At 41.7% G+C, this 21,959-nt stretch overlaps 1 protein-coding gene and 1 pseudogene across 1 annotated transcript; both read left to right on the top strand.

The window, feature by feature from the left end:
• Nucleotides 1-3,517: 3,517 nt before the first annotated feature.
• COA7 (cytochrome c oxidase assembly factor 7) lies at nucleotides 3,518-21,578 on the top strand. The gene is made up of 3 exons (XM_025935213.2): nucleotides 3,518-3,707; nucleotides 7,150-7,290; nucleotides 20,303-21,578. The coding sequence occupies exons 1-3, from the start codon at nucleotides 3,602-3,604 to the stop codon at nucleotides 20,749-20,751; spliced, it is 696 nt and encodes a 231-aa protein (XP_025790998.1). The 5' UTR covers nucleotides 3,518-3,601; the 3' UTR covers nucleotides 20,752-21,578.
• Nucleotides 12,338-14,729, top strand: LOC147578014 (importin subunit alpha-1 pseudogene; annotated as a pseudogene).
• Nucleotides 21,579-21,959: the final 381 nt, after the last annotated feature.

Genomic DNA, 21,959 nt, shown 5'->3' with positions numbered 1-21,959 from the left:
CATGGGTGGTCTTGGTTTCAGCTCAGGTCGTGATCTCATTGTTTCGTGGGTTCAAGCCCTGCATCGGCCTCTGCACTGGCAGCACAGAGCCTGCTTGAGCTTCTCTGTCTCCCTCTCTACTCCTCCCCCACTCACTCTGTCTCTCTCAAAATAAACTTAAAAAATTTAAAATAAAATAAAATAAAATAAAATAAAATAAAATAAAATAAAATGTTTTCTTATTGTTGAGTTGTACGAATTCTCTGCATGTTTAGGATCCGAGTCCATTGTGGGATAGGTGGTTTGCAGTTTTTTCTCCCACCCCTAAAATATATATAAGCACATTTAAATGTTAATAAATGTTACTGAATTGCTCTCCAAAGAGAAGACATCAATTTACATTCCCACCAATAGTGTATGGGAATGCCCATTTCTCAGCATTCTAACAAACACTAGCTGCCAACCTTTGTTGATCTGAGAGATGAAAATGGTATCATAATGTTCTTAGTTTGCCTTCCTTTGATCATTTGGAGGAGCATCTCATCATATGTTTATTGACCAGTGCTTTTCCTCTTTCAAGAGTTGCATGCTCTTGTTGAAAGCTTGCATTTTTCAATTTTGCATCCCTTAAGCCCTAGCCATTTGCAAGCATCCAGGGAATGTTTGTTGAGTGAATGAAGAATAAATGAGATAATGGATCTAAAGTACTAAACTCATAATTAGTGATCAATTAATATTAGTTGAATCTAAGTCTAGAGTCAGGAGTTGAGTGCTATAATATTCTTCAACTCTTCCCTCCAGAATTTGGGATGGTTATTGTGAACTCTAGGATTCTAAGAAGGCTGGTTTCTCCTTCATCATCTCACTACGTGTTTTAGAGTAAATCGCTTAACTTCTCTGACCTTCAGCTTCAGCAACACTCTAAACGGTGTCTACAAGCTGTATCCTGCTTAACAAAAAGGGATGTTAGGTAAAAAACATGAGATTAATTTACAAGAAGCATATATTCATGTATTACTTGAATAATTAAATAAGTTTAAAAAGTAAATGTGAACATTTATAAGAATAAGGAGGAATAAATCTACAGAGATAAGGAAAAGACTAAAAAAGAAACTGGCTACCTTTTTGATGACACTAAATTTTCTTTTAAAGGTGTAACTTCATACTTGGCCCAGCCTGTCTTCCATCTTTTCCCCAACTCTCTATCACCCTCTACTGCCCAGGTGGGCTCTTTTTAATGTAGTTCAGCAAATGATTAAGGGAAAAGTATCATTTGTGGCCTGTTCCTGACCTTAGCTATCTACATCATCTTCACCAAGCCTTTCTTTGTTCTTGACCCTATGACTGGCACAAGGGACAAAAAGCTCACAGTGTCATGGGGGACACGGACTTTCATGCCATTATGGGCATAACAAGAAACGTTTCTGGAACAGGAATGACTCTGAGCCAGGCACTCTGCTAAGCATTCTGTATACATGAACTTTTAGTCCTACCAACAGCCACAAAGGATTTTAATTTACAGAAGAGGAATCAAGCTCATAAATGTGATTGGTTGAAGGTAACTACTTAGTAAACATGGGGCATAGATTCTGATTAAGATCAGTCCTCAAAAAAAAAAATCTGTCCTCCAAAGTTAGTCTTTTCCTACTATATTATACGAGAATAAAAAGTGGTGTGGAACACTGGAATGGGCGCATTTAAATTTACTTTGGGAGACAAGTGGCTGTTGCACCTGGGAAGACTACAGGGAAGACTTCTCTCCTCTGATTTGGGCAGAGAAGGGGGGTTAAGGCCTTAAGAGCAGCAGTAAACAGGGACACAAACCTGGGACCTATTCAGAGATCAGAAGGTTGAGTGGGATAGGAGGAAAGAGAGGTATGATGTGAAGCTAGAATCACATTGTACCAGGGCCTTAAAGGCCAGGCTAAGGAAGGTGGGCTCAAAATCAAAAGTTAGGGTTTCCCTTCTAGGTGTATGTGTACTGAGGGGTCTCCCAAGGTGATCAGGCATATGAGAAACCACACAGAAATGTGGCATATCACTTGGAATGTCAATTTTACTGAAGGGCTTGGGAAAAGACAATCTTGTATTTTCCTATAAAAGATATATTATTATGGAACTTAATGTGAAATCATAAGAATTTTAAAAATAAATTGGGGTTGGGGGTGCCTGAGTAGCTCAGTCAGTTAAGCGTCTGACTTCTGGCTCAGGTCATGATTCCCTGTCGGGCTGTGTGCTGACAGCTCAGAGCCTGGAACCTGCTTTGGATTCTGTATCTCCCTCTCTCTCTGCCCTCCCCCCCCCCCCCACTTGTGCTCTCTCTCTCTCAAAAATAAACATTTAAAATTTTTTAAAGAACTAAACTAAAATAAAATTGGGACTTCAGAAACATTTCCCAGTTATAGGAAGCTGCTCCCTGATAAGGGAGTGGTTGGAAGTAGTCCACTCTCTGATGTCTTTTGGGATAGGTTAATAGAGGAGTTATTGGGGAAGCATTCCTGTAGGTGATGAGAAACCAAGGATTCAGTACCACTGAGGACTCTAGAATAGGGCTGTCTGGGACTTAAAGATGAACTGGATCTGACTGTCTTTGGAGAGCTTGCAGTCTAGGCTCTATGGAACTGATGATTCTGTGCAAGAGAACAAAGCAAAAGCCAAGTGAAGTTTCTCTCCTCTGCCCCATCTCCTTCATATGTTCCTCTTGTACCACATGCACTTTTATTTAAAAAAGTATTTATCATGCCACTATTCTCTCACTTCTTGTATGATCTTGGACAAGTTATTTCTCTGGAGCTCAGTTTCCTCATATGCAGAATGGGGATAATAATACCTAACCCATAGTGTCACAATGAGGGTCATAGTGAGAACTAAATGAAAACATGTATAAAATCTCTTAGAATAGAATCTGGAACAAAGTTCAACACTGTTTAAACAGTAGCTATTATAACAGAATTATTACTACAACCTCTGTAGCCACTGTGTTCCAGTAATCATCTCCCATTGCCATTCATTTCTTATGTCATTCAGGTTGAGGGTGGAAGGTGGGGGAATAGGTCTGGGAGGAACATACAGATGAACCAGACGTCATGGCACAGACTTATGAATATTGGTTTGTGCAGCTATACCTAACACATAGTAGATGCTCAGAATGCTTGCTGAACAGAATCAACAAATGTCTTCCCACTAAACTGGAAGCTCTTTAAAGGCAGGGACCATACTTCCTAGCTGTTGTATTACTGGAACCAAGCCCTGGGTGAGGCACACAGTAGGCACTTGGAGATCCCCGAACAAACGAATGAATGAATGAAGAAATAAATAACTGCAGGCAGAAAATCATTAGGGCACAAAGCCGGCTCAGAAAAAAGTGTTGCACGAAGATCGTCACCAGTTTTAGGAAAGGAGTGAACATAGCAAGAGACGGGTCAGCCAAACAGCTTGAGGCCTCAATAGCTCAAGGATTTAGGTTCACTGCGCCCCCCCCTTCCGGGATACGGGTGAGCGCAGACCTCCGCTGCCCGCCCCCAGGCCCCGCCCCTCCGCTGGCTCACGTGACCGCGGGGCGGGTGTGCAGAACCACCAGGGGAGGAGCGGCCGGCTAAAGTCGGCTGAGCGAGCAGGGGCCATGGCGGGCGTGGTGGACTTCCAGGACGAGGAGCAGGTGAAGTCCTTTCTGGAAAACATGGAGGTGGAGTGCAACTACCAGTGCTACCGCGAGAAGGACCCGAACGGTGAGCGCCTCCGGCGCAGCCTGGGGACACGTGGGGACGCATGGGGGAGGGGAGGGGGGCTAGACGGGTCACTAGCAACCTCTGGAAGAGGTCTGGAAGGGGTCTCCGGCCGGGGACTCGTTGGGACGCGATGGGACGATAACGACGTTGTGTGTGTTGGGGAGGAACAGGTTGGGTTTCTCGAGGACCTGCGGGGATCGCAGCGGCGGCATACTAGGAGGAACAGAGCCTGGAGGCCGGGGCGGGTACGAAGAGAAGTGCTTGGGTGCTGGGGGTAGAGCGATGGGGATACATCAATGAACAGATAAAATTCCCTGTCCTTCTGGAGCTTACATTCTAGTGGAGGGAATTGGACAATAAACGTTAAGGCAATACGTGAAATCGTGTGTTAGAATCTAGTCATTAGTGCAGTGGGAAAAAGGGCTGAAGTATAGGGAGTTGAGGAGGGCAATTTTGAATTAAGGGTCAAAGGTAGTCATTGAGAAAGTTATATTTGAACTAAGCCTTGAAGGTCTGTGAGATCAATGCTAGGCAGAGGTAACATCTAGTGAAGAAAAGGCCCTGAGGCATGAATGTGCCCCTTGTGTTCTGGGAACATTGAGTTGATTTGAGTGTGTGGGTGGATATTGGTGTCCAAAAGAGGTCACCCAGAGCAGCCTGGTGTGGGCTCACCCACCAGGTGAGTGGTTTATAAAGGGGGGAAAAAATGACACTAGTCTTACCTTCTTTTTTTTTTTTTTTTAATATTTTTTCATGTTTATTTTTGAGAGAGAGAGAGACAGAGACAGAGTACAAGCAGGGAAGGGGCAGAGAGAGAGGGAGACACAGAATCTGAAGCAGGCTCCAGGCTCTGAGCTGTCAGCACAGAGCCCAACGTGGAGCTCACACTCATAAACCACAAGATCATGACCTGAGCTGAAGTCGGATGCTTAACCGACTGAGCCATCCAGGCACCCCACTAGTCTTATCTTCTAATAGCTTGCAGTCTGGTTTCCAGAATATGATATAGCCATTTCTTGAAGCTAACCAACTAACCAGAGTTGCTCTGCAGTATGATGGCTTAATAAGAACCCAGGGTGGTTCTTTGAGGGCTCACCTGTGTCCTAAGAGGAGTTGGAGTCACTGAGGAGCAGGATTGTTGGGAAAGACTTCTGGGGGGAGGTCAGGAGGAGCAGGCAACTGTTGATAATGGAGGAGAGGGTGGGAGAATAGAATGCTGTCTTCTGGAAGGTTGAAGCGAGACTGTAGTGTAGTTAAATAAGATTGAAGAGTGAGGTGTGTCAGGCCTTGAATGCCAGGGTAAGGCATTTAGACTATTCTGTAGGCAGTGAAGAGCCATACATGTTTTTGAGGAGAGAGTTCATGGTAATGTACTCTGGAGAGTATACTAAGCATTGGAATGGGGAAGGGTGGGCATACAAGGACTGGCTGTAGCACTTTAGAAGTAGAGCCTGAGAGGAGGCAATAGTGACTATACCTACTGTCTTTTGAAGTCATCATGATCTCTTACCAGGATAACTAAAATAGCCTTCTAACCTCTCTGTTTGCATGCTCATTCCCTTAAAATCTGTTATCTACCTTCAAACTGATAGTTAAAATTTCATTTTGTTCTAGTAAATGCTGTCTTATTAGATTTTTAAATAACAAAACAACATGTTGGTTGTCACCATTACTGGAGTATACCCCCTCATGCATCTTGTTCTTCTATATTCATCTGGGCATATACAAACATATACTGGAATGACATTTATTTATTTATTTATTTATTTATTTATTTATTTATTTATTTATTTTTACTTATTTTTGAGAGAGAGACAGAGCATGAGCAGGGGGAGGGGCAGAGACAGAGGGAGACACAGAATCGAAACAGGGCCCAAGGCTCCCAGCTGTCAGTGCCAAGTCTGATGCTGGGCTTGAACTCATGAACCATGAGATCATGACCCAAGCTGAAGTCGGATGCTTAACTGACTGAGCCACCCAGGTGCCCCCTGGAATAACCTTTTAAAAATGCAAATTGAATCATATCACTACTCTTCTTAATTTTTTTTTAATATCCATTTATTTTTGAGAGAGAGAGTGCGCACGTGCGCAAGTAGGGGAGGGGCAGAGAGTGAGGGAGACAGAATCCATAGCAGGCTCCAGGCTCTGAGCTGTCAGTACAGAGCCTGACGTGGGGCTCGAACCCATGAACTGTGAGATCGTGACCTGAGCCGAAGTTGGACATTCAACTGACTTGAGCCACCCAGGGGCCTCTATCACTACCCTTCTTAAAACCCTCCAGTGATTTGCCATTGACCTAGAATAAAATCCTAACTCCTTCCTGTGTTCCACAATGCCCTGTTATCTCGTCCCCGTCTTTCTCTCTTCATTTCCTACCCCTTTTCTCCTCGATCCAGCCACATAATACCTTATTTGTACCAAGCTTATTCCCTCTTTGGGGTCTTTTAATTTATTGTTTCTTGTGCCTGGGACTTTCTGCCCCCTTCCTGTTTTATTGTCTTTAAATCATTAGTTCATTCTTGTTATTCACATTTCAGCTCAGACATTGAAGTCCTTACTAGGTCCTCCCCGATTGCCCAGTCTTGTAACTATTCCGGCAGTTTGCACAACAAACTATCTTACCCTGTTTTATTTCAATCACATAACATTTGTTACTGTTTAAATGTGTCTTAAAAAATATAAATGCATCTTGCTCACCTATCTACTTATTTTTTTCCCTCCTCTAGAATGTAATTTTTAGGAGGGGAAGTGACTGTATGCCCACCATCTATAACAGTGTGTGGTACGTGGTCGCACATAGAAGCTCAAATATTTGTTGAAGGAAAATTAATGACATGAGTGTCATTTGGAATGAAGAAGGGACGGGGGAGAGATGTTAAGAAGATACTCACTGGGATTAGAGACTGCTAAAAAGGGAGAGTCTGTTTCCAACTTCTTTGGTAGCTACCATTTCTACTCAGTCTTTGGGCTTCTCATTCTCAGCCTGGCTGAGGAATATAGTCAGGGAAACACCACTTTCTTGCTACTACAGAGACTAGCCCACGGACCCTTTTGGTTTTCGTTGTTTTATTGCTGAACTTCCCAGGAAGTTCCAAAGGTAGCAAAGTTTCAGTCACGAAAGGCAGTGGATCTTTGGCCCTGGCTAACAGGGAGCAGAAGGGCTCCACCAGAATGGCTGGTGACTGGTGGAGCCAGAATAGTGGCCACTGTCTCCCCAGACTGTACATTGCTCAGCCCTGGCTAAGGACAGACAATGCCAATTGTAGGAATGGCTGAGCACCACCTGCATTCTTTGTGGTGAGGTCACCTTGCTACACCTCAGGAGGACAGAAAGAAGCTGGTCCTCAATAAAAGACACATTCTGGCCTGCCACACCTCAGCCCTCCCCACTGCTGAGCAGCAACCCCTGACATGAAGAACAGCTCTTGCCTTCTCCTCACAGGATGCTATCGGTTGGTGGACTATTTGGAAGGGATCCAGAAGAATTTTGAGGAGGCTGCCAAGGTATTGAAGTTCAACTGTGAAGAGAACAAACACAGTGATAGCTGCTATAAACTGGGGGCTTATTATGTGACCGGAAAAGGTAAGGTGGTGCCTGCTTTCTTTGGTCATTGTCATTGATGGTAGTACTGGCATGACATCCTGAGCCTCATGCTCAGGACCTCAGGGTCCTCACTGGCCAGGCTGTGGGCAAGCACATTGTGGGAAGATTTGGAGAGAGTTCAAGGGGGAAGAACATAGCCTTTCAAGTTAGGCAGACCTTAGGGAATATTATTAGCAAGAAGTGGGACCTTGACCCATTCACTCTAACTCTGCCTCAGTTATATCACCTGTAAAATGGAGAAAAAATAGTACTTGCTATTAGGTAATATTAAATAAGTATAATAAGATAATGCAGGTAAAGACATCAGCATGTGCCTGCCACAGAGGAAGGGACCAATTATTAATTCTCTGCCATCTGTCTTTTCTCCTCATTCCGTAATTGCAGTTATCACTATAGTAGTGAGTAGTGTTTAAATTATCTATTGCTAAATAAGAAATTATTCCAACAAAGTTATTATTTCACATGGTTTCTATAGGTCAGGAATTTGGGATCTGCTTAGCTATATGCCTCAGGATCTCTAATGAGGTTGCAGTTAAGACATTAGCCAGGGAGTTGGGGCTAGAGTCATTTGAAGGCTTGACTGGAGCTAGAGTTTTCAATTCTAAGATGGCTCACTCACATGGCTGTTAGGAAAGCCTTCTGTTCCTTTCTAGCTCTTATCAGGAGACCTCCATTCTTTGTGACAGGGATTTGTCTGTGGGCTGCTTATGTGTCATTTTGACATGGCATTTTGCTTTCCTCCATAGTGAGTGATCCAAAAGAGTGGGATGGAATCCACGGTGTCTTTTATGACCTACCCTTGGAGGTCACATGTTTTTCATTTCTATCACATTCTGTTTGTTAGAAGTGAATCAGTCCAGTCCACACTAATAGGAGAGAACTAACATCCAGGCTTTTGAAGGAAAGAATAGCAAAGAATTTATGGGCATATTTTAAAAACACCACAAATAGAGAATATGACCTTTGACAGGCAACTGTTTTTTCGAGGATTGTATGATTCATTGATCTCTTGTTCCCAGGGCCCAGCCAAGCCTGGTTAGAAAGATATTCAGCGAAAGTTTAATGAAGAGGGTGTCTTTTTTAATTCTCTGGAGTTGTGTGAACTATTTCTGCTTTCACATGGGACGTGGGGCCTGTGGTAGTCACTATTTTGAAGAAAGTTTAGCATCAGCAGGAATATCAGCTTCCCTTGATGGAGCAGAGAGGCATTTTTTTGACCTAATAATTCTCCTAGTGTCCTTCCTAAGGAAATAACTGGAAATGCAAGTAAAAGTTATGTGAAAAGATACCCTAGTATTATTTATCTGGCAAAATTTTATTTTCATTAACTTACAGTTTACAGGTAATACACAATTTCATTAAAATAATGATTAAAAAAAAACCCCTAAAACCTGTGTGCCAACAGTAGCAGCTTAGTTAAATAAATATGGGGCGCCTGGGTGGCGCAGTCGGTTAAGCGTCCGACTTCAGCCAGGTCACAATCTCACGGTCCGTGGGTTCGAGCCCCGCGTCAGGCTCTGGGCTGATGGCTCAGAGCCTGGAGCCTGTTTCCGATTCTGTGTCTCCCTCTCTCTCTGCCCCTCCCCCGTTCATGCTCTGTCTCTCTCTGTCCCAAAAATAAATAAACATTGGAAAAAAAAAAATTAAAAAAAAAAAAAATAAATAAATAATGTTACCTCCATTGGATGGAATGTTAATTAGCCCATTAAAAAATAATGTTTCTTTTTTTAATGTTTATTTATTTTTGAGAGAGTGCAAATGGGGGAGGAACAGAGAGAGGGAGACAGAGGATCCGAAGGGGGTTCTGTGCTGACAGGCTGATAGCAGCAAGCTTGATGTGGGGCTCAAACTCACAAACTGCAAGATCATGACCTGAGCTGAGGTTGGACGTTCACCCGGTTTAAGTAATCTCCGCACCCAACATGAGGCTCAAACTCAAAACCCTGAGATTAAGGGTTACATGCTCTACCAACTGAGCCAGCCAGGCATTTTCCCCCACCCCCTTTAATGTTAAGTAATCTTTTTACCGTTTTTTACTATATTTTTCACAAGGACTTTGAATTTCTTACTGAATTAGAGAAAACAAAAGAGGCCCTGAAATTGTACTCTTATTAGACAAATTGATGTGATTAATGATTGTATATTGACATTTTTTTCTTTTAGATGTTACTTTATTGAGCACACTTTTACTGTCTTTAGTGAGAGAATGAATTAAGTATGGACCAGTAGAGGGAGGGAAGAAGGACTCTAATACCTGTTACACCTGGGAGAGCTTGAGAAGCATCTTCAGAGAGATATGTAAAATACTATAGAGGGTCAGTGCTGGGAGTGTGTGTTCAGTGTTGACACAGGGGGTGCTGTCGCAGAAGAGGCAGCATTCAAACTGGTCCTTGAAGGACAGAGTGTGGTTTGGTGGAGGTGGTAATAAGAGTTATCTCAGGCAAAGAGAAGGTATGTGGGTGTGAAAGAACACAGAGTGTTTAGAGATCAGTACTTAATCCTGTTAAATTTCTCTGGATGTTCAAACCAAAGTGGTCATGGAAGATCCTGTTAGCTGATCTTTGCTACTCAAGCCATTTTGGATTGCTGTTTATCAGACCTTGGGCCCTGCCATGTTTAAAAGCCAAAACTGTTGACTCCCCCTGCCTAGTTCTGAGCCAAAGAATTTTCCAGTCTTTTTGCTTTTTGCTTTTTGCTTTGCTTTTGCTTTTTGCTAAAAAATCACCCCGTGTCCTTTCTTGACACAGACAGGTTAATAACTCTTTTACCAAGGATAGCTTGGGGCAAGGGAAAGAGTGGGAGGCCAAAGAACCCACTTTTAGACAGTGTAGCATCTGACAAGGCATTTTCTTTCTCTGAGTAGCAATTTCTTTGTTGACAAAATTAGAGTAAGAAGGTCCACTCATACCTTCTTCATAGGATTTTTCTGAGCATCAAATGAGAATAGCTTTGTTAAATTGTAAAACATTTTATCAACGTGAACAGGTCTGGTTGTGCTGCAGAAGTTACTCTGGATTATGGGGCGCCTGGGTGGCGCAGTCGGTTAAGCGTCCGACTTCAGCCAGGTCACGATCTCGCGGTCCGTGAGTTCGAGCCCCGCGTCGGGCTCTGGGCTGATGGCTCAGAGCCTGGAGCCTGTTTCCGATTCTGTGTCTCCCTCTCTCTCTGCCCCTCCCCCGTTCATGCTCTGTCTCTCTCTGTCCCAAAAATAAATAAAAACGTTGAAAAAAAAAATTTAAAAAAAAAAAAAAAAAAAAAAAAAAAAAAGAAGTTACTCTGGATTGCACACTTAGAGTGTGCACATCCAAGGAATACGTTGGCCAAATGTTTTCATATAGGAAATCAACTTTGAACTATTCTTGTGAAACAATCTATGTGTCCTATGAAAAGAAGTAGAAGTTAACTCTGACACATATGTCTTTGAGGAAATATTATGCAGCCAATAAAACAGATATTAAGAAGGGTTTCTAATGGGGCGCGAAGAAGGTTCATGATTACAAATGTAAAAAGACCAAATTGGGGCGCCTGGCTGGCTCAGTCAGTAGAGCATGGGACGCTTGATCTCAGGGTTGTGAGTTTGAGCCCCATGTTGGGCACAGATATTACTTAAAAAAAAAAAAAAAAAAAAAAAAAGAGCAAACTACATAAAAAACTACATAGTGCTAGGAGGAAATACACCAAAAATTAAGTAATGATGGTCTCTAGGTGGTGGTAACAATAGATGACTTTTGTTTCCCTTCTGTTTAAGAGTCTTCAATTTCCTCTTCTAAAAAGTGGGATTGCTTTAGAGGAGGACATGAAAGCTCAGATAAGTTGATGACAATTGCAAATGAATCTTTTTTCTCTAAAAAATTTATGTATGTATGTATGTATGTATTTATGTATTTATGTATTTATTTATGAGAGAGCATGAGTTGGGGAGAGGGGCAGAGGAAGAGGGAGAGCAAATCTTAAGCAGGCTCCACAGTCAGCGCAGAGCCTGATGTGGAGCTCAATCCCATGACCTTGGGATCATGATCTGAGCTGAAATTGAGTCTGATGCTCAACTGACTGAGCACCCAGGCACCCCGCAAACAGATCTTTTATATCTCTAATCTAGATTGCTTTTGTGAGCTTCAGACCACACGTACCTGATTTTTTTTATTAGACCTATCTACTTAGAATTATCATAGGCATGTCAAACTTAACAAATCAGGGGCACCTGGGTGGCTCAGTTGGTTAAGGGTCTGACTTTGGCTCAGGTCATGATCTCACAGCTTGTGAGTTCAAGCCCTGTGTCAGGCTCTGTGTGGACAGCTCAGAGCCTGGAGCCTGCTTCGGATTCTGTGTCTCGCTCTCTCTCTGCCTGTCCCCCACTCGCACTCTGTCTCTCTTTTTCTCTCAAAAATAAATAAACATTGAAAAAAAAATTTTTTTAACTTAAATCAGATATGGAATTCTTAATTGTTTTTTCTCACCCCAATTTATTATGCCCATTATCTTCCACCTTAGCAAGTGGATCTCTCTCTAGTAGTAGCTAATAGCCAGTTTATCTCCAAAATATGTCTCAAATCTGCCCTCTCTCCCTCTCCTGCATCATTCTTATCCAAGCTACCTTCCTCTCCTGCTTGAATTACAGTTAGGAGATTAATGCAGGTCTCTAATCTTCTTTCCATAAGGAACTAAAATGAACTTTAAAAGAAAAGTTTATTTTATGATAGCATGAGCAAGGGAGGAGCAGAGAAAGAGAGGGAGAGAATCCCAAACAAGCAGGCTCCACATTCAGCATGGAGCCCGAAGTGGGGCTTCATCTCACGACTGTGAGATCATGACCTGAGCCGAAATCAAGCGTATGACATTTAACCAACTGAGCCACCCAGGCACCCCTAAAATGAACTTGTAAAAATATAAACCATGGACACTGTCTTGGGCTGAGCTGTGGTGGATGTTTTTGAGGGCAGCCAACCCATAGCCTGTGCTTTCTGTGGAAGCCTGAGTTGGCCTTTGTAGCTTTCTCCCTCTGTGTCACAACCCAGTCTTCCAATGACACTGCAGTTCACCAGCTGCCCACCTTAACAGATTCAAGAACAAGGGGAAAGACAGTATAAAAATGAGGTGGTGTCAAGTAGAAGTTAATGTGGACCTGAGGAAAGCTAAGAAGGAAGACTAGATGCTGAAAAGGAGAAACGTAAGCTAATTTCCTAATAAATTTACTTCTCCACAACAACCAGGGCAGTGTAAGTTGATCTGTTAATAGCATTGTCAAAAGCATAAATAGCAACAATTTGGAAAGCCACCTCCAGGCTACTCAAGCTGCTAAGAAACTGCTTTCTGGGGAAAAGCAGCCCCCATAGAGAATATCATCTGGCTTGGTTTCATTCCAAAATTTGTGTCCTTTTTGGACAGAATTGTTTGTAGTCCCATTCAGTTGAATCTGCTTGAGCTCTCACTAACATTGCTTCTAGAATATCAGAACAGACCAAGGCTGTGGTAGATAGAGGTGCTGTCCCAGCATTCATTTCTCCATTGACATCTTCCCATGCTCGCATCAGTGAACAAGCTGTATGAGCTCTAGGAAACATTGTACGCGATAGTTCAGTTTTCTGAGATTTGGTTTTCAAGTATGGTACATTTGACCCACTGTTGGCCCTTCTTGCAGTTTCTGATATGTCGTCTGTAGCATGTGGTTACTTAGGTAATCTTATCTGGACGCTTCCAAATTTTTGTTACAGAAAGGATCCTGTACTCCTGTAGATGCTGTTAAGCAACTTCTTCCTATTTTAGTTCTTCTCCTACATTATGGTGATCCAGAAGTATTGGCAGACACCTGCTGGACCATTTCTTACCAGACTGGTGGTCCAAATGAGCAGATAAAAGTGGTTGTTGAAAGGGGAGTTGTGCCCCAACTTGTAATGCTTCTAAGAGCTCCTAAATTGTCAATTGTGACTTCTGTGCTAAGAGCCATAGGAAGTATTGTCACTGGGACAGATGAACCGACTCATGTTGTAATAGAAATGGGAGCACTTGCCATCTTCCCCAGCCTGGTAATGAGCCCCAAAACTAATACTTAGAAGGAAGCAGTGTGGACAGTGTGAAACATCACAGCTGGTTGCCAGCACCAGACACAGCAAGTTGCGAATCATGGGTTAATCCCATTTCTCACTGGCATTCTAAGAAAAACTTTAAAACACAAAAGGAAGCTGTATGGGCTGTGACCAACTATTCAACTGGTGGGCCAGTTGAATAGATTATAAATCTTATTCATTGTGGTATAATAGAACCACTGATGAACCTCTTAACTGTGGAAGATGCTGGGGTTATTCTGAACACTATTTCAAATATCTTTCAGGCTGCTAAGAAACTAGGTGAAACTGAGAAACTTAGCATAATGATTGAAGAAAGTGGAGGTTTGGACAAAATTGAAGCTCCACAAAACCATGAGTTTTATACAAAGCTTCATTGCACTCAACTGAGAAGTATTTCTCTGTAGAAGAAGAGGGGGAAAAAATGTGCCCGAAATTACCTCCAAATGCTATACATTCTCAGTTCAGGATTGCAGATCTGGAACCTTTAACTTTTAGATTGTACAGCTGAGGCAGAAAGTTGTTTGTTGTGTGCTAAGTTTGCTATACGTTTGTCTTACTGTTTCTCTACTAAGAAGTCTTTTTATTTTTTATTTATTTTTACTTTTTATTTTATTTTAAAGAGAGAGAGTGCTCTCATAAGTGGGGAAGAGGAAGAGAGAGAGAGAGGGAAAGAGAATCCCAAGCAGGCTCCATGCTCAGTGCAGAGCCTGATGCAGGGCTCAGTCCCATGACCCTGGGATCACGACCTGAGCCAAATTCCAGAGTTGGCTGCTGAACTGACTGAGCCACCCAGGTGCCCCAAAAACTCTTTTTAATTTTTTAATTTTACTTTATTTTTATGGTAGAGAAAGAGAGAATACAAGCTTGGGAGAGGAGCAGAAATAGAGAGAGAGCGAGTGCCTAGGTGGCTCAGTCAGTTACGCATCTGACTTCGGCTCAGGATCAGATCCCAAACTGATCTCTCAGTTTGTGGGTTCGAGCCCTGCATCGGGCTCTGTGCTGGAAGCTCGGAGCCTGGAGTCTGCTTCAGATTCTGTGTCTCCCTCTCTCTCTGCCCTTCCCCTGCTCACACTGTGTCTCTCTCTCTCAAAAATAAATAAACATTAAAAAAAAATTTTAAAAAGAAGTATAGAGAGAGAGAGAGAATCTTAAGCAGACTCCTTGCTCCGTGCGGATCCCAACATGGAGCAAGATCTCACAATCGTGAGAACATGACCTGAGCCGAAATCAAGAGTCACATGTTTAACCAACTGAGCCACCCAGGTGCGCCCCAAGAATTCTTTTTTTTTTTTTTTAATTTTTTAAAAAATTTATTTATTTTTTAGACCGAGGGAGACAGAGTGCAAGTGGGGGAGGGGCAAAGAAAGAGGGAGACACAGAATCTGAAACAGGCTCCAGGCTCTGAGCTGTCAGCACAGAGCCCGATGCGGGGCTCAAACCCACGAACTGTGAGATCATGACCTGAGCCGAAGTCGGACGCTTAACCGACTGAGCCACCCAAGTGCCCCCCCCAAGAATTCTTTTTAAATGTGGTTTGCTATTATAGCATTTTTTACACTACAGTTATACTTGAACAGTTCCAAGTTATGTATACTGTCTGAAGCTTCTCTTCTCAAATAGGTTTCTTATTTCTGTGTGGAATTTTGTATCTTGCAGTATCCTGTAAATGAAGATTAAATTCCACCCTTTTCTTTAGTTAAAAAGAAAAAAAATATAAACCATAGATTGGATAAAATATATGAAAAACAGGCAGTGTAGTGCTGTGATCCTCAAGAAAAGGGAAACATAAAATGTGAGCCCTGTCCATGGTTACTTTTTCTGCCTGGAAGTTCTTTCCAGACTATCACAGAGATGGAAGCCAAAGAGAGCATGATAATTTTGCTGAACTGATGAGGCAGAAGTCAGAATTTCTGGTGAATAAAGCAGTTGGAATTTGAGGGACAGAATGCTAGAGAAGAAAGAAGCTATACTGAGAAGGCACTCCAGAAATCCATATAGGAGTACTTTTAGGTCTTTGGCCTAATGTTAAGCAGCACATGCATAGAGGGAGACTGAGAGACCTTCACTGAAAAGCTACTGGGGAGCTGTGAACTGAGAAGAGGTTCCAGAGGTTTCACAGTAATGGGAGTGGTTTGAATTCCAACCAGCCCGAGTGGAGAGACATTGAACACTACATTCAACTGAGATCGCCCTAGTAGCAAGACTGTTCTATAATCTGCTCTAACAAAACTTACAAACAAGTGCCATAGGGATTTTGGCTACCAGAACAAAAGTTCAACAACCTTCAAAGGAATATAGCAAAATCCAGATTGAACAAAGTATCATGTACAGTGTTTAGCATAAAATAAGAAATTGCTAAACAGAAAAAAAGCAGTCAACAGAAACACCTAGATATGACAGAGATGTTGAAATTAACAGTTAAATATTTTAAAACAGGTGTAATAGGGGCGCCTGGGTGGCTCAGTCGGTTAAGCATCCAACTTCGGCTCAGGTCATGATTTCACGGTCCATGAGTTCGAGCCCCGCATCGGGCTCTGTGCTGACAGCTCAGAGCCTGGAGCCTGCTTCGGATTCTGTGTCTCCCTCTCTCTGACCCTCCCCCGTTCATGCTCTGTCTCTGTCTCAAAAATAAATAAACATTAAAAAAAAATTTTAAACAGGTGTAATAAATATTTTTAAAAGTTAAAATAAAATATGGGCATAATGAGTGAATAGATAGGAAATCACATTAGAGAAATTAGCACTTGAACCAAATGAAATCCTACAGTAGAAAAACATAATATTTGAAATGAGAAGTTACTTGACAGGCTTAATAGCAAAATAGACAATTTGAAAGATTGGTGAACTTGAATATAGGATTATAGATATTACCCAAAATGAAGTGATGAGAAAAAAAAAATAGCCTCAACCTGTAGGAGTCAGTATTCTTCAACCTAACACATGTATATCAGAGTCCCAGAAAGAAAAGAGATTGGGGCAAAATATGTATATATTTGAAGAAATAACAGCAGAAAAATTTCCAAATTTGATGAAAAGTATCAGTCTGCTGATCCATGGCACTCACTGAACCCAAGGAGGATAACCAATGAAATTATACCTAGACACATTATTACCAATTTGGTGAAAAACGAAGATAAAGAGAAAATCTTAAAAGCCATCAGAGAAGGGCACCCGGGTGGCTCAGTCAGTTGGGTGTCCAACTCTTGATTTCAGCTCAGGCCATGATGGGTCATGGGATCAAGCCACGTGTTGGGAACTCTCTCTCTCTCTCTCTGTCCCTCTCTCTCTCTCTCTGCCTCTCCCCTGCTTGTCTCCCCATGTGGACTCTATCAAAAAAAAATTTTTTTAATTTTTAAAAATTAAAAAAAAAAAGGCAATCAGAGAAAGACTTTGAAGGGAATAGTGGTGAGAACAACTCCTGACTTTTCATCAGAAGCAACATAAGCCAGAAGACAAAACATCTTTAAGGGATGAAAGAAAAAACTATCCAACATGAATTCTACTTTAGCAAAAATGTCTTTAAAAATGAAGATGGGGGCACCTGGTGGCTCAGTCGGTTAAGCGTCCAACTCTTGATTTCAGCTCAGGTCATAATCTCATGGTTCATGAGATCGAGCCCATGTCGGCTCTGCACTGACATCATGGAGCCTGCTTGGGATTCTCTCTCTCCCTCTCTCTGTCTCTGCCCCTTCCCCACTCTTGCACATGTACTCTTTCTCAAAATAAATAAACATTAAAAAAAATAAAAATGAAGATGAAATAAATTCATTTTCAGATAGACAAAAGCTCATGGAATGAATCATTAGCAGCCCTGCACCACAAAAAATGTTAAAGTTGTTTGGATTGAAAGCAAATGATAACAGATGGAAACTAAGATCCATACATAAGAATAAAGCACATTAGAATATGTATGCAGATATGAGACTTTTTTCCTCATTTCTTAATATCTCTAAAAGACTGTTTAAAGCAAAAATAATGGCAGTGTATTGTGAGGTTTATATATAGAAGTAAAATTAAAAAGTATACGTAGAAGTAAGACATAATAGCAATAATACAAAGGATGGAACTGTGGTAAATGAATAAAAATGTATTTTAAGATTCTTACATTATATGTGAAGTGGTATAATATTTGTGGTAGATTGTGATAAATTAATGTTATATGTTCACTAGATAAGTCACTGAAGAGGGAAGTATAACTAAAAAACCAGTGATAAGAATGACATGGATTATTAGAAATACACAATTCAAGGCTCAGCTGGCTAAGCATTCAACTTCAGCTCAGGTCATGATCTCATGGTTCGTGGGTTCGAGCCCCGCATCGAAATGTGCTGATAGCTCAGAGGCTGGAGCCTGCTTCATATTCTGTGTCTTCCTCTCTCTCTGTCCTGCCCCCACTCATTCTCTCTCTCTCTCTCTCTCTTTCTCTCTCTCTCAAAACATGAATAAACATTTAAAAAAATTCAAAGAAATACACGATTCAAGGCACCTGGCTGGCTGGGTTAGTGGAGTGTAACTCTTTATTTAAAAAACAATTTTTTTTTTAACATTTATTTATTTTTGAGACAGAGAGAGAGCATGAACAGGGGAGGGTCAGAGAAAGAGGGAGACACAGAATCTGAAACAAGCTCCAGGCTCTGAGTTGTCAGCACGGAGCCCGACGCGGGGCTCGAACCCACGGACCGCGAGATCATGACCTGAGCCGAAGTCGGACGCTTAACCGACTGAGCCACCCAGGCACCCCGAGTGTGACTCTTGATCTCAGGGTTATGGGTTTGAGCTCCACGTTGAATGTAAAGATTACTTAAAAGTGAAATAAAATCTTTAAAAAAAGAAATACACAATTCCAGAGAATGCAAGAAAGGAGAAAAAACAAAAAGCATTTGGGACAAATGGGAAATAAGTAAGATTATAGATATTAATCCAGCTATAATCAACAATTGCATTAAATGTAAGTAAACACTCCAGTAAAACGCATAGATTGTTAGGCTGTGTATAAAAGCAAGACCTATATCCTATTTAGATATAAGGTGGCACAAATACACTCTCTGAACTGAAAGAACTCAGGGGAAATAGAATCTATGTATGAGTTTTTCTGGAAAAATCTATTTGATAACCAATAAAGAAGTTAATCAAAAGAAACAATTCAGGAATGGAGAAGCTCTAATGAAAAGACTGGTGATGAGTGGAATCCATTTAGAATGACTATTGGGCTTATTAGGTTACTGAATAGAATGTAAATAATATAAACCTTTAGAGCATAGAAACACCACAATGTTTCCCGGACACTTATTATGTGCCAGGCTCTTTGTAAAAACGCATTTAAGCTTCTAACATATGAAGTAGGTACTGTTTTCCTTATTTTACAGGTGAGGAAAATGGAGGCTTATAGAGGTTAAGTAACTTGCCTAATGTCACACAGCCAGCAAGGAATGGAGCCAGGACTGGAGCCTAGGTTTTCTGGCTACAGAGCCCAGGCTTCTGTTAACCACTGTGCTATGCTGTCTTCCTAAATTAAAATAATAGAGAAGTAACAAAAAGTAGAGGGCGGGGGAGGAAAGATGGAAGGAAATGTGAGACACCAGTATCCTCACCTTTTATAGTTGTGAGTTAGTACTTCTTAGATTTAGTTAAGGGGCACCTGGGTGGCTCAGTTGGTTAAGCATCCGACTCTTGATTTCAACTCAGGTCATGATCTCATGGTTCGTGTGACTGAGCCCCACATCAGGTTCTGCGCTGATAGCATGAAGCCTGCTTGGGATTCTGTCTCTCTCTGCCCCTCCTGTGCTCTCACACATGTGAAATAAATAAATAAATAAACAAACAAACAAACAAACAAACAAACAAACTTTAAAAAATAAAATTAGCATATACAATCCAATTTTTCAAAGTACATACGTCTATCTAGCTGTCCATTCAGCCAGCCAGCATGTAATCTGAATATATACTACAAAGCTAACTGGAATGGTATTCTCTTAATGATAATGATGGTTATTTTTAGGTGGTAGATTTGGAGTGGTTTCTTTAAGAAATAATGTTAAAAGATAGTGTTTGTATTTTTTGAGAATGAGTGATAGTACATAGGGATTTGAAATTTTCCATTAAAAAGAAAAATCTAAAAACTAAAGAGAAAATTGAGCCCTGTCACCACCATTGCTTAAAATCACCCATTAGCAGTTTCCCATAATTTCTAAGATAAAGTACAGGATCCTTAATAAGATGCGTCAGACCTGTGATCTGACCCTTACCTGTCTCTACAGCCTTTTTTCCCTAGCGATTTCTGGGTTCTAGACATATGAGCTTTTTTTCTCTTTGTATCCTATTCCTCCTGCTTAGAACAATTCTTACTCCATTTTTTTTTCCTTCTTTTTTTCCCCATTATATTACATCTCAAATATCACTTCTTTGGGGAGACTTTCCTTGATCTTAACCTGGTCTAGGTCAGAGCCATGATACATTCTCATTGCATCCTGGACTTTTCTTCCAAATGCTTGTCACACTTAAAATCATACATTAGGTTGTGTGGTTGTTAAATATCTGTTTCATTAGATTATAAGGGTAGGGACTGTGTCTGTTTATTCCAGAACCTAGAACAGTAGTTGGCAAATAATATGTATTCAATATACATTTAATGAACATTTAACAAAGTGCTTATAAGATCACATGTTCTCCCTATAATCCCATGAGGTAGTTCTTATAGTCCCCACCTTTCACCTCCTTTAGGGGTGGTCTGCCTCATAAGATATCATTTGAACAAAGATTCCAAGGCTGGAAAGTCTTTGTGCTATATACCAGGCCACCTTCCTTTCATGCTGCCTTAGCTCAAAATGTATGAACTTTATTCAGGAATTAGTCTCTAACTTTGGCCTCAGACATGCAGGTTCTGCCCTGGTTGGGTTTATTTTTTTCTTCCCTTTCCTTCCTCCCAGGTGGACTGACCCAGGACCTGAAAGCTGCCTCCAGCTGCTTTCTGATGGCGTGTGAGAAGCCTGGAAGGAAGTCTGTGGAGGCATGTCACAACGTTGGTCTCTTGGCACATGATGGACAGGTCAATGAAGATGGCCAGCCTGATCTGGAGAAGGCCAGAGACTACTACACAAGGGCCTGTGAAGGCAGCTATGCCTCCAGCTGCTTCAATCTCAGTGCCATGTTCCTGCAGGGTGCCCCTGGCTTTCCCAAGGACATGGGCCTGGCATGTAAATACTCAATGAAAGCCTGTGACTTGGGCCATGTCTGGGCCTGTGCCAATGCCAGCCGCATGTACAGGCTGGGGGATGGTGTAGATAAAGATGAGGCAAAGGCCGAGGTGCTAAAAAACCGGGCCCGGCAGCTGCACAAAGAACAGCAGAAAAATGTCCAGCCTTTGACATTTGGGTAGTGTGGCCCATGCTTCTAAGTAACACACAGCTTGAGGCTGGCACCTCTTATGTCTTACATAGCCCTTGAAAGTCAACCTGCTGGAGCAGGAAGACTTGGGACTTAATGTCAGTAGCTCTGGTTACATAGACCCATTACCCCAGAGTGTCACCTACTAGGTTGTAGCCTGAAATGTTTATTTCAGTCAGTATTCTTTCATCTGTTGTGTTCTGTGAAGACACACACATTTATGGGATTTTATGTCTCAGAGTCTGTGCTCTGTGAAAAAAGGCAAACTAGAGAGCAGTAGAGACTGGGCGGGGGGTGGAGAGGGGAGACAAAGAGCAGGAAGACTCAGCAGCCACAGTGCCTGAAGGAATCAGACCTTATTATTATCATTATTATTATTTTAGTTGGGAGGGCTTGAAAATCAGAGTCTTGACTTACATAATAGAGGGCTTAAGGAGCTAAGAACAGTTAAATAGTCACGACTTCCACCCTCTGACTTATGTAATCATTGGTGTGGGCTTCCTTTTTGCCTTTAGAGTCAGAGCTTCAATAAATTCTTAGAGATTGGGAGGGATGTGCAGCATAAAAGTTAAAGGTCATTATGCTTCAGGATTGCCAAAGAGGATGAAATATAAGCTGTGCTTTAGCGGAGGCATCCACAGTTGAAAATTAGCATCCCCAGTCCACTCACCTGGCATTGCTCATCATGCTGAAGGACAGATTATTCCCGAGGCAACTTCACCTAGGGATTTGTAAGCAAAGGTTTTGTGACACATTTTGTCCCTCAGAACTGGATCTTTTTAACTGTCTCTGTGAATAAACTATTGTGATTGATTAGTAGTTTGTGTTACTAGTTTCTCTCCAGATTCTGGGTAGGGTAGAGATGTTCTTTGTGGTGGTTGTGCTTTTTCTTTTAAGGTAAACCTTTGCCTTTTCTATTATCTTCCTAACCCGTCACTAGGGGGCAAGCTTGTCGTTTTCCTGCAATAACAGGACTGGTCTGTCACCACCTACTGTTTCTGAGCTTCCAGTTTTGCAGCTGTTCTACAAGGAAGGCATGCAATGTAGATGAAGGTTTGTAAGCTCGGCCTGCCAGTTTCTCAAGGTGATGGAGGAAAGGGACTTTCCCAGGAGCAGATAAGTTTTAAAAAGTGAGTTTATTTTTAAAATGTGAAGTAGTTTTTGTTTGGTTTAAAATAAACTCTGTAAGCCAACAAGCAT

The sequence above is a fragment of the Puma concolor genome, chromosome C1 (genome assembly GCF_028749965.1).
Source record: "Puma concolor isolate L17-30 chromosome C1, mPumCon1.1.hap2, whole genome shotgun sequence".
Classification (NCBI taxonomy): domain Eukaryota; kingdom Metazoa; phylum Chordata; class Mammalia; order Carnivora; family Felidae; genus Puma; species Puma concolor.
This window is presented reverse-complemented; position numbering and strand designations above follow the sequence as displayed.

Coding starts and splice junctions, on each gene's coding strand:
- COA7 (XM_025935213.2), top strand. CDS start 3,602: ATGGCGGGCGTGGTGGACTTCCAGGACGAGGAGCAGGTGAAGTCCTTT. Junction 3,708..7,149: donor CCGCGAGAAGGACCCGAACG/GTGAGCGCCTCC, acceptor TTCTCCTCACAG/GATGCTATCGGTTGGTGGAC. Junction 7,291..20,302: donor TTATTATGTGACCGGAAAAG/GTAAGGTGGTGC, acceptor CCTTCCTCCCAG/GTGGACTGACCCAGGACCTG.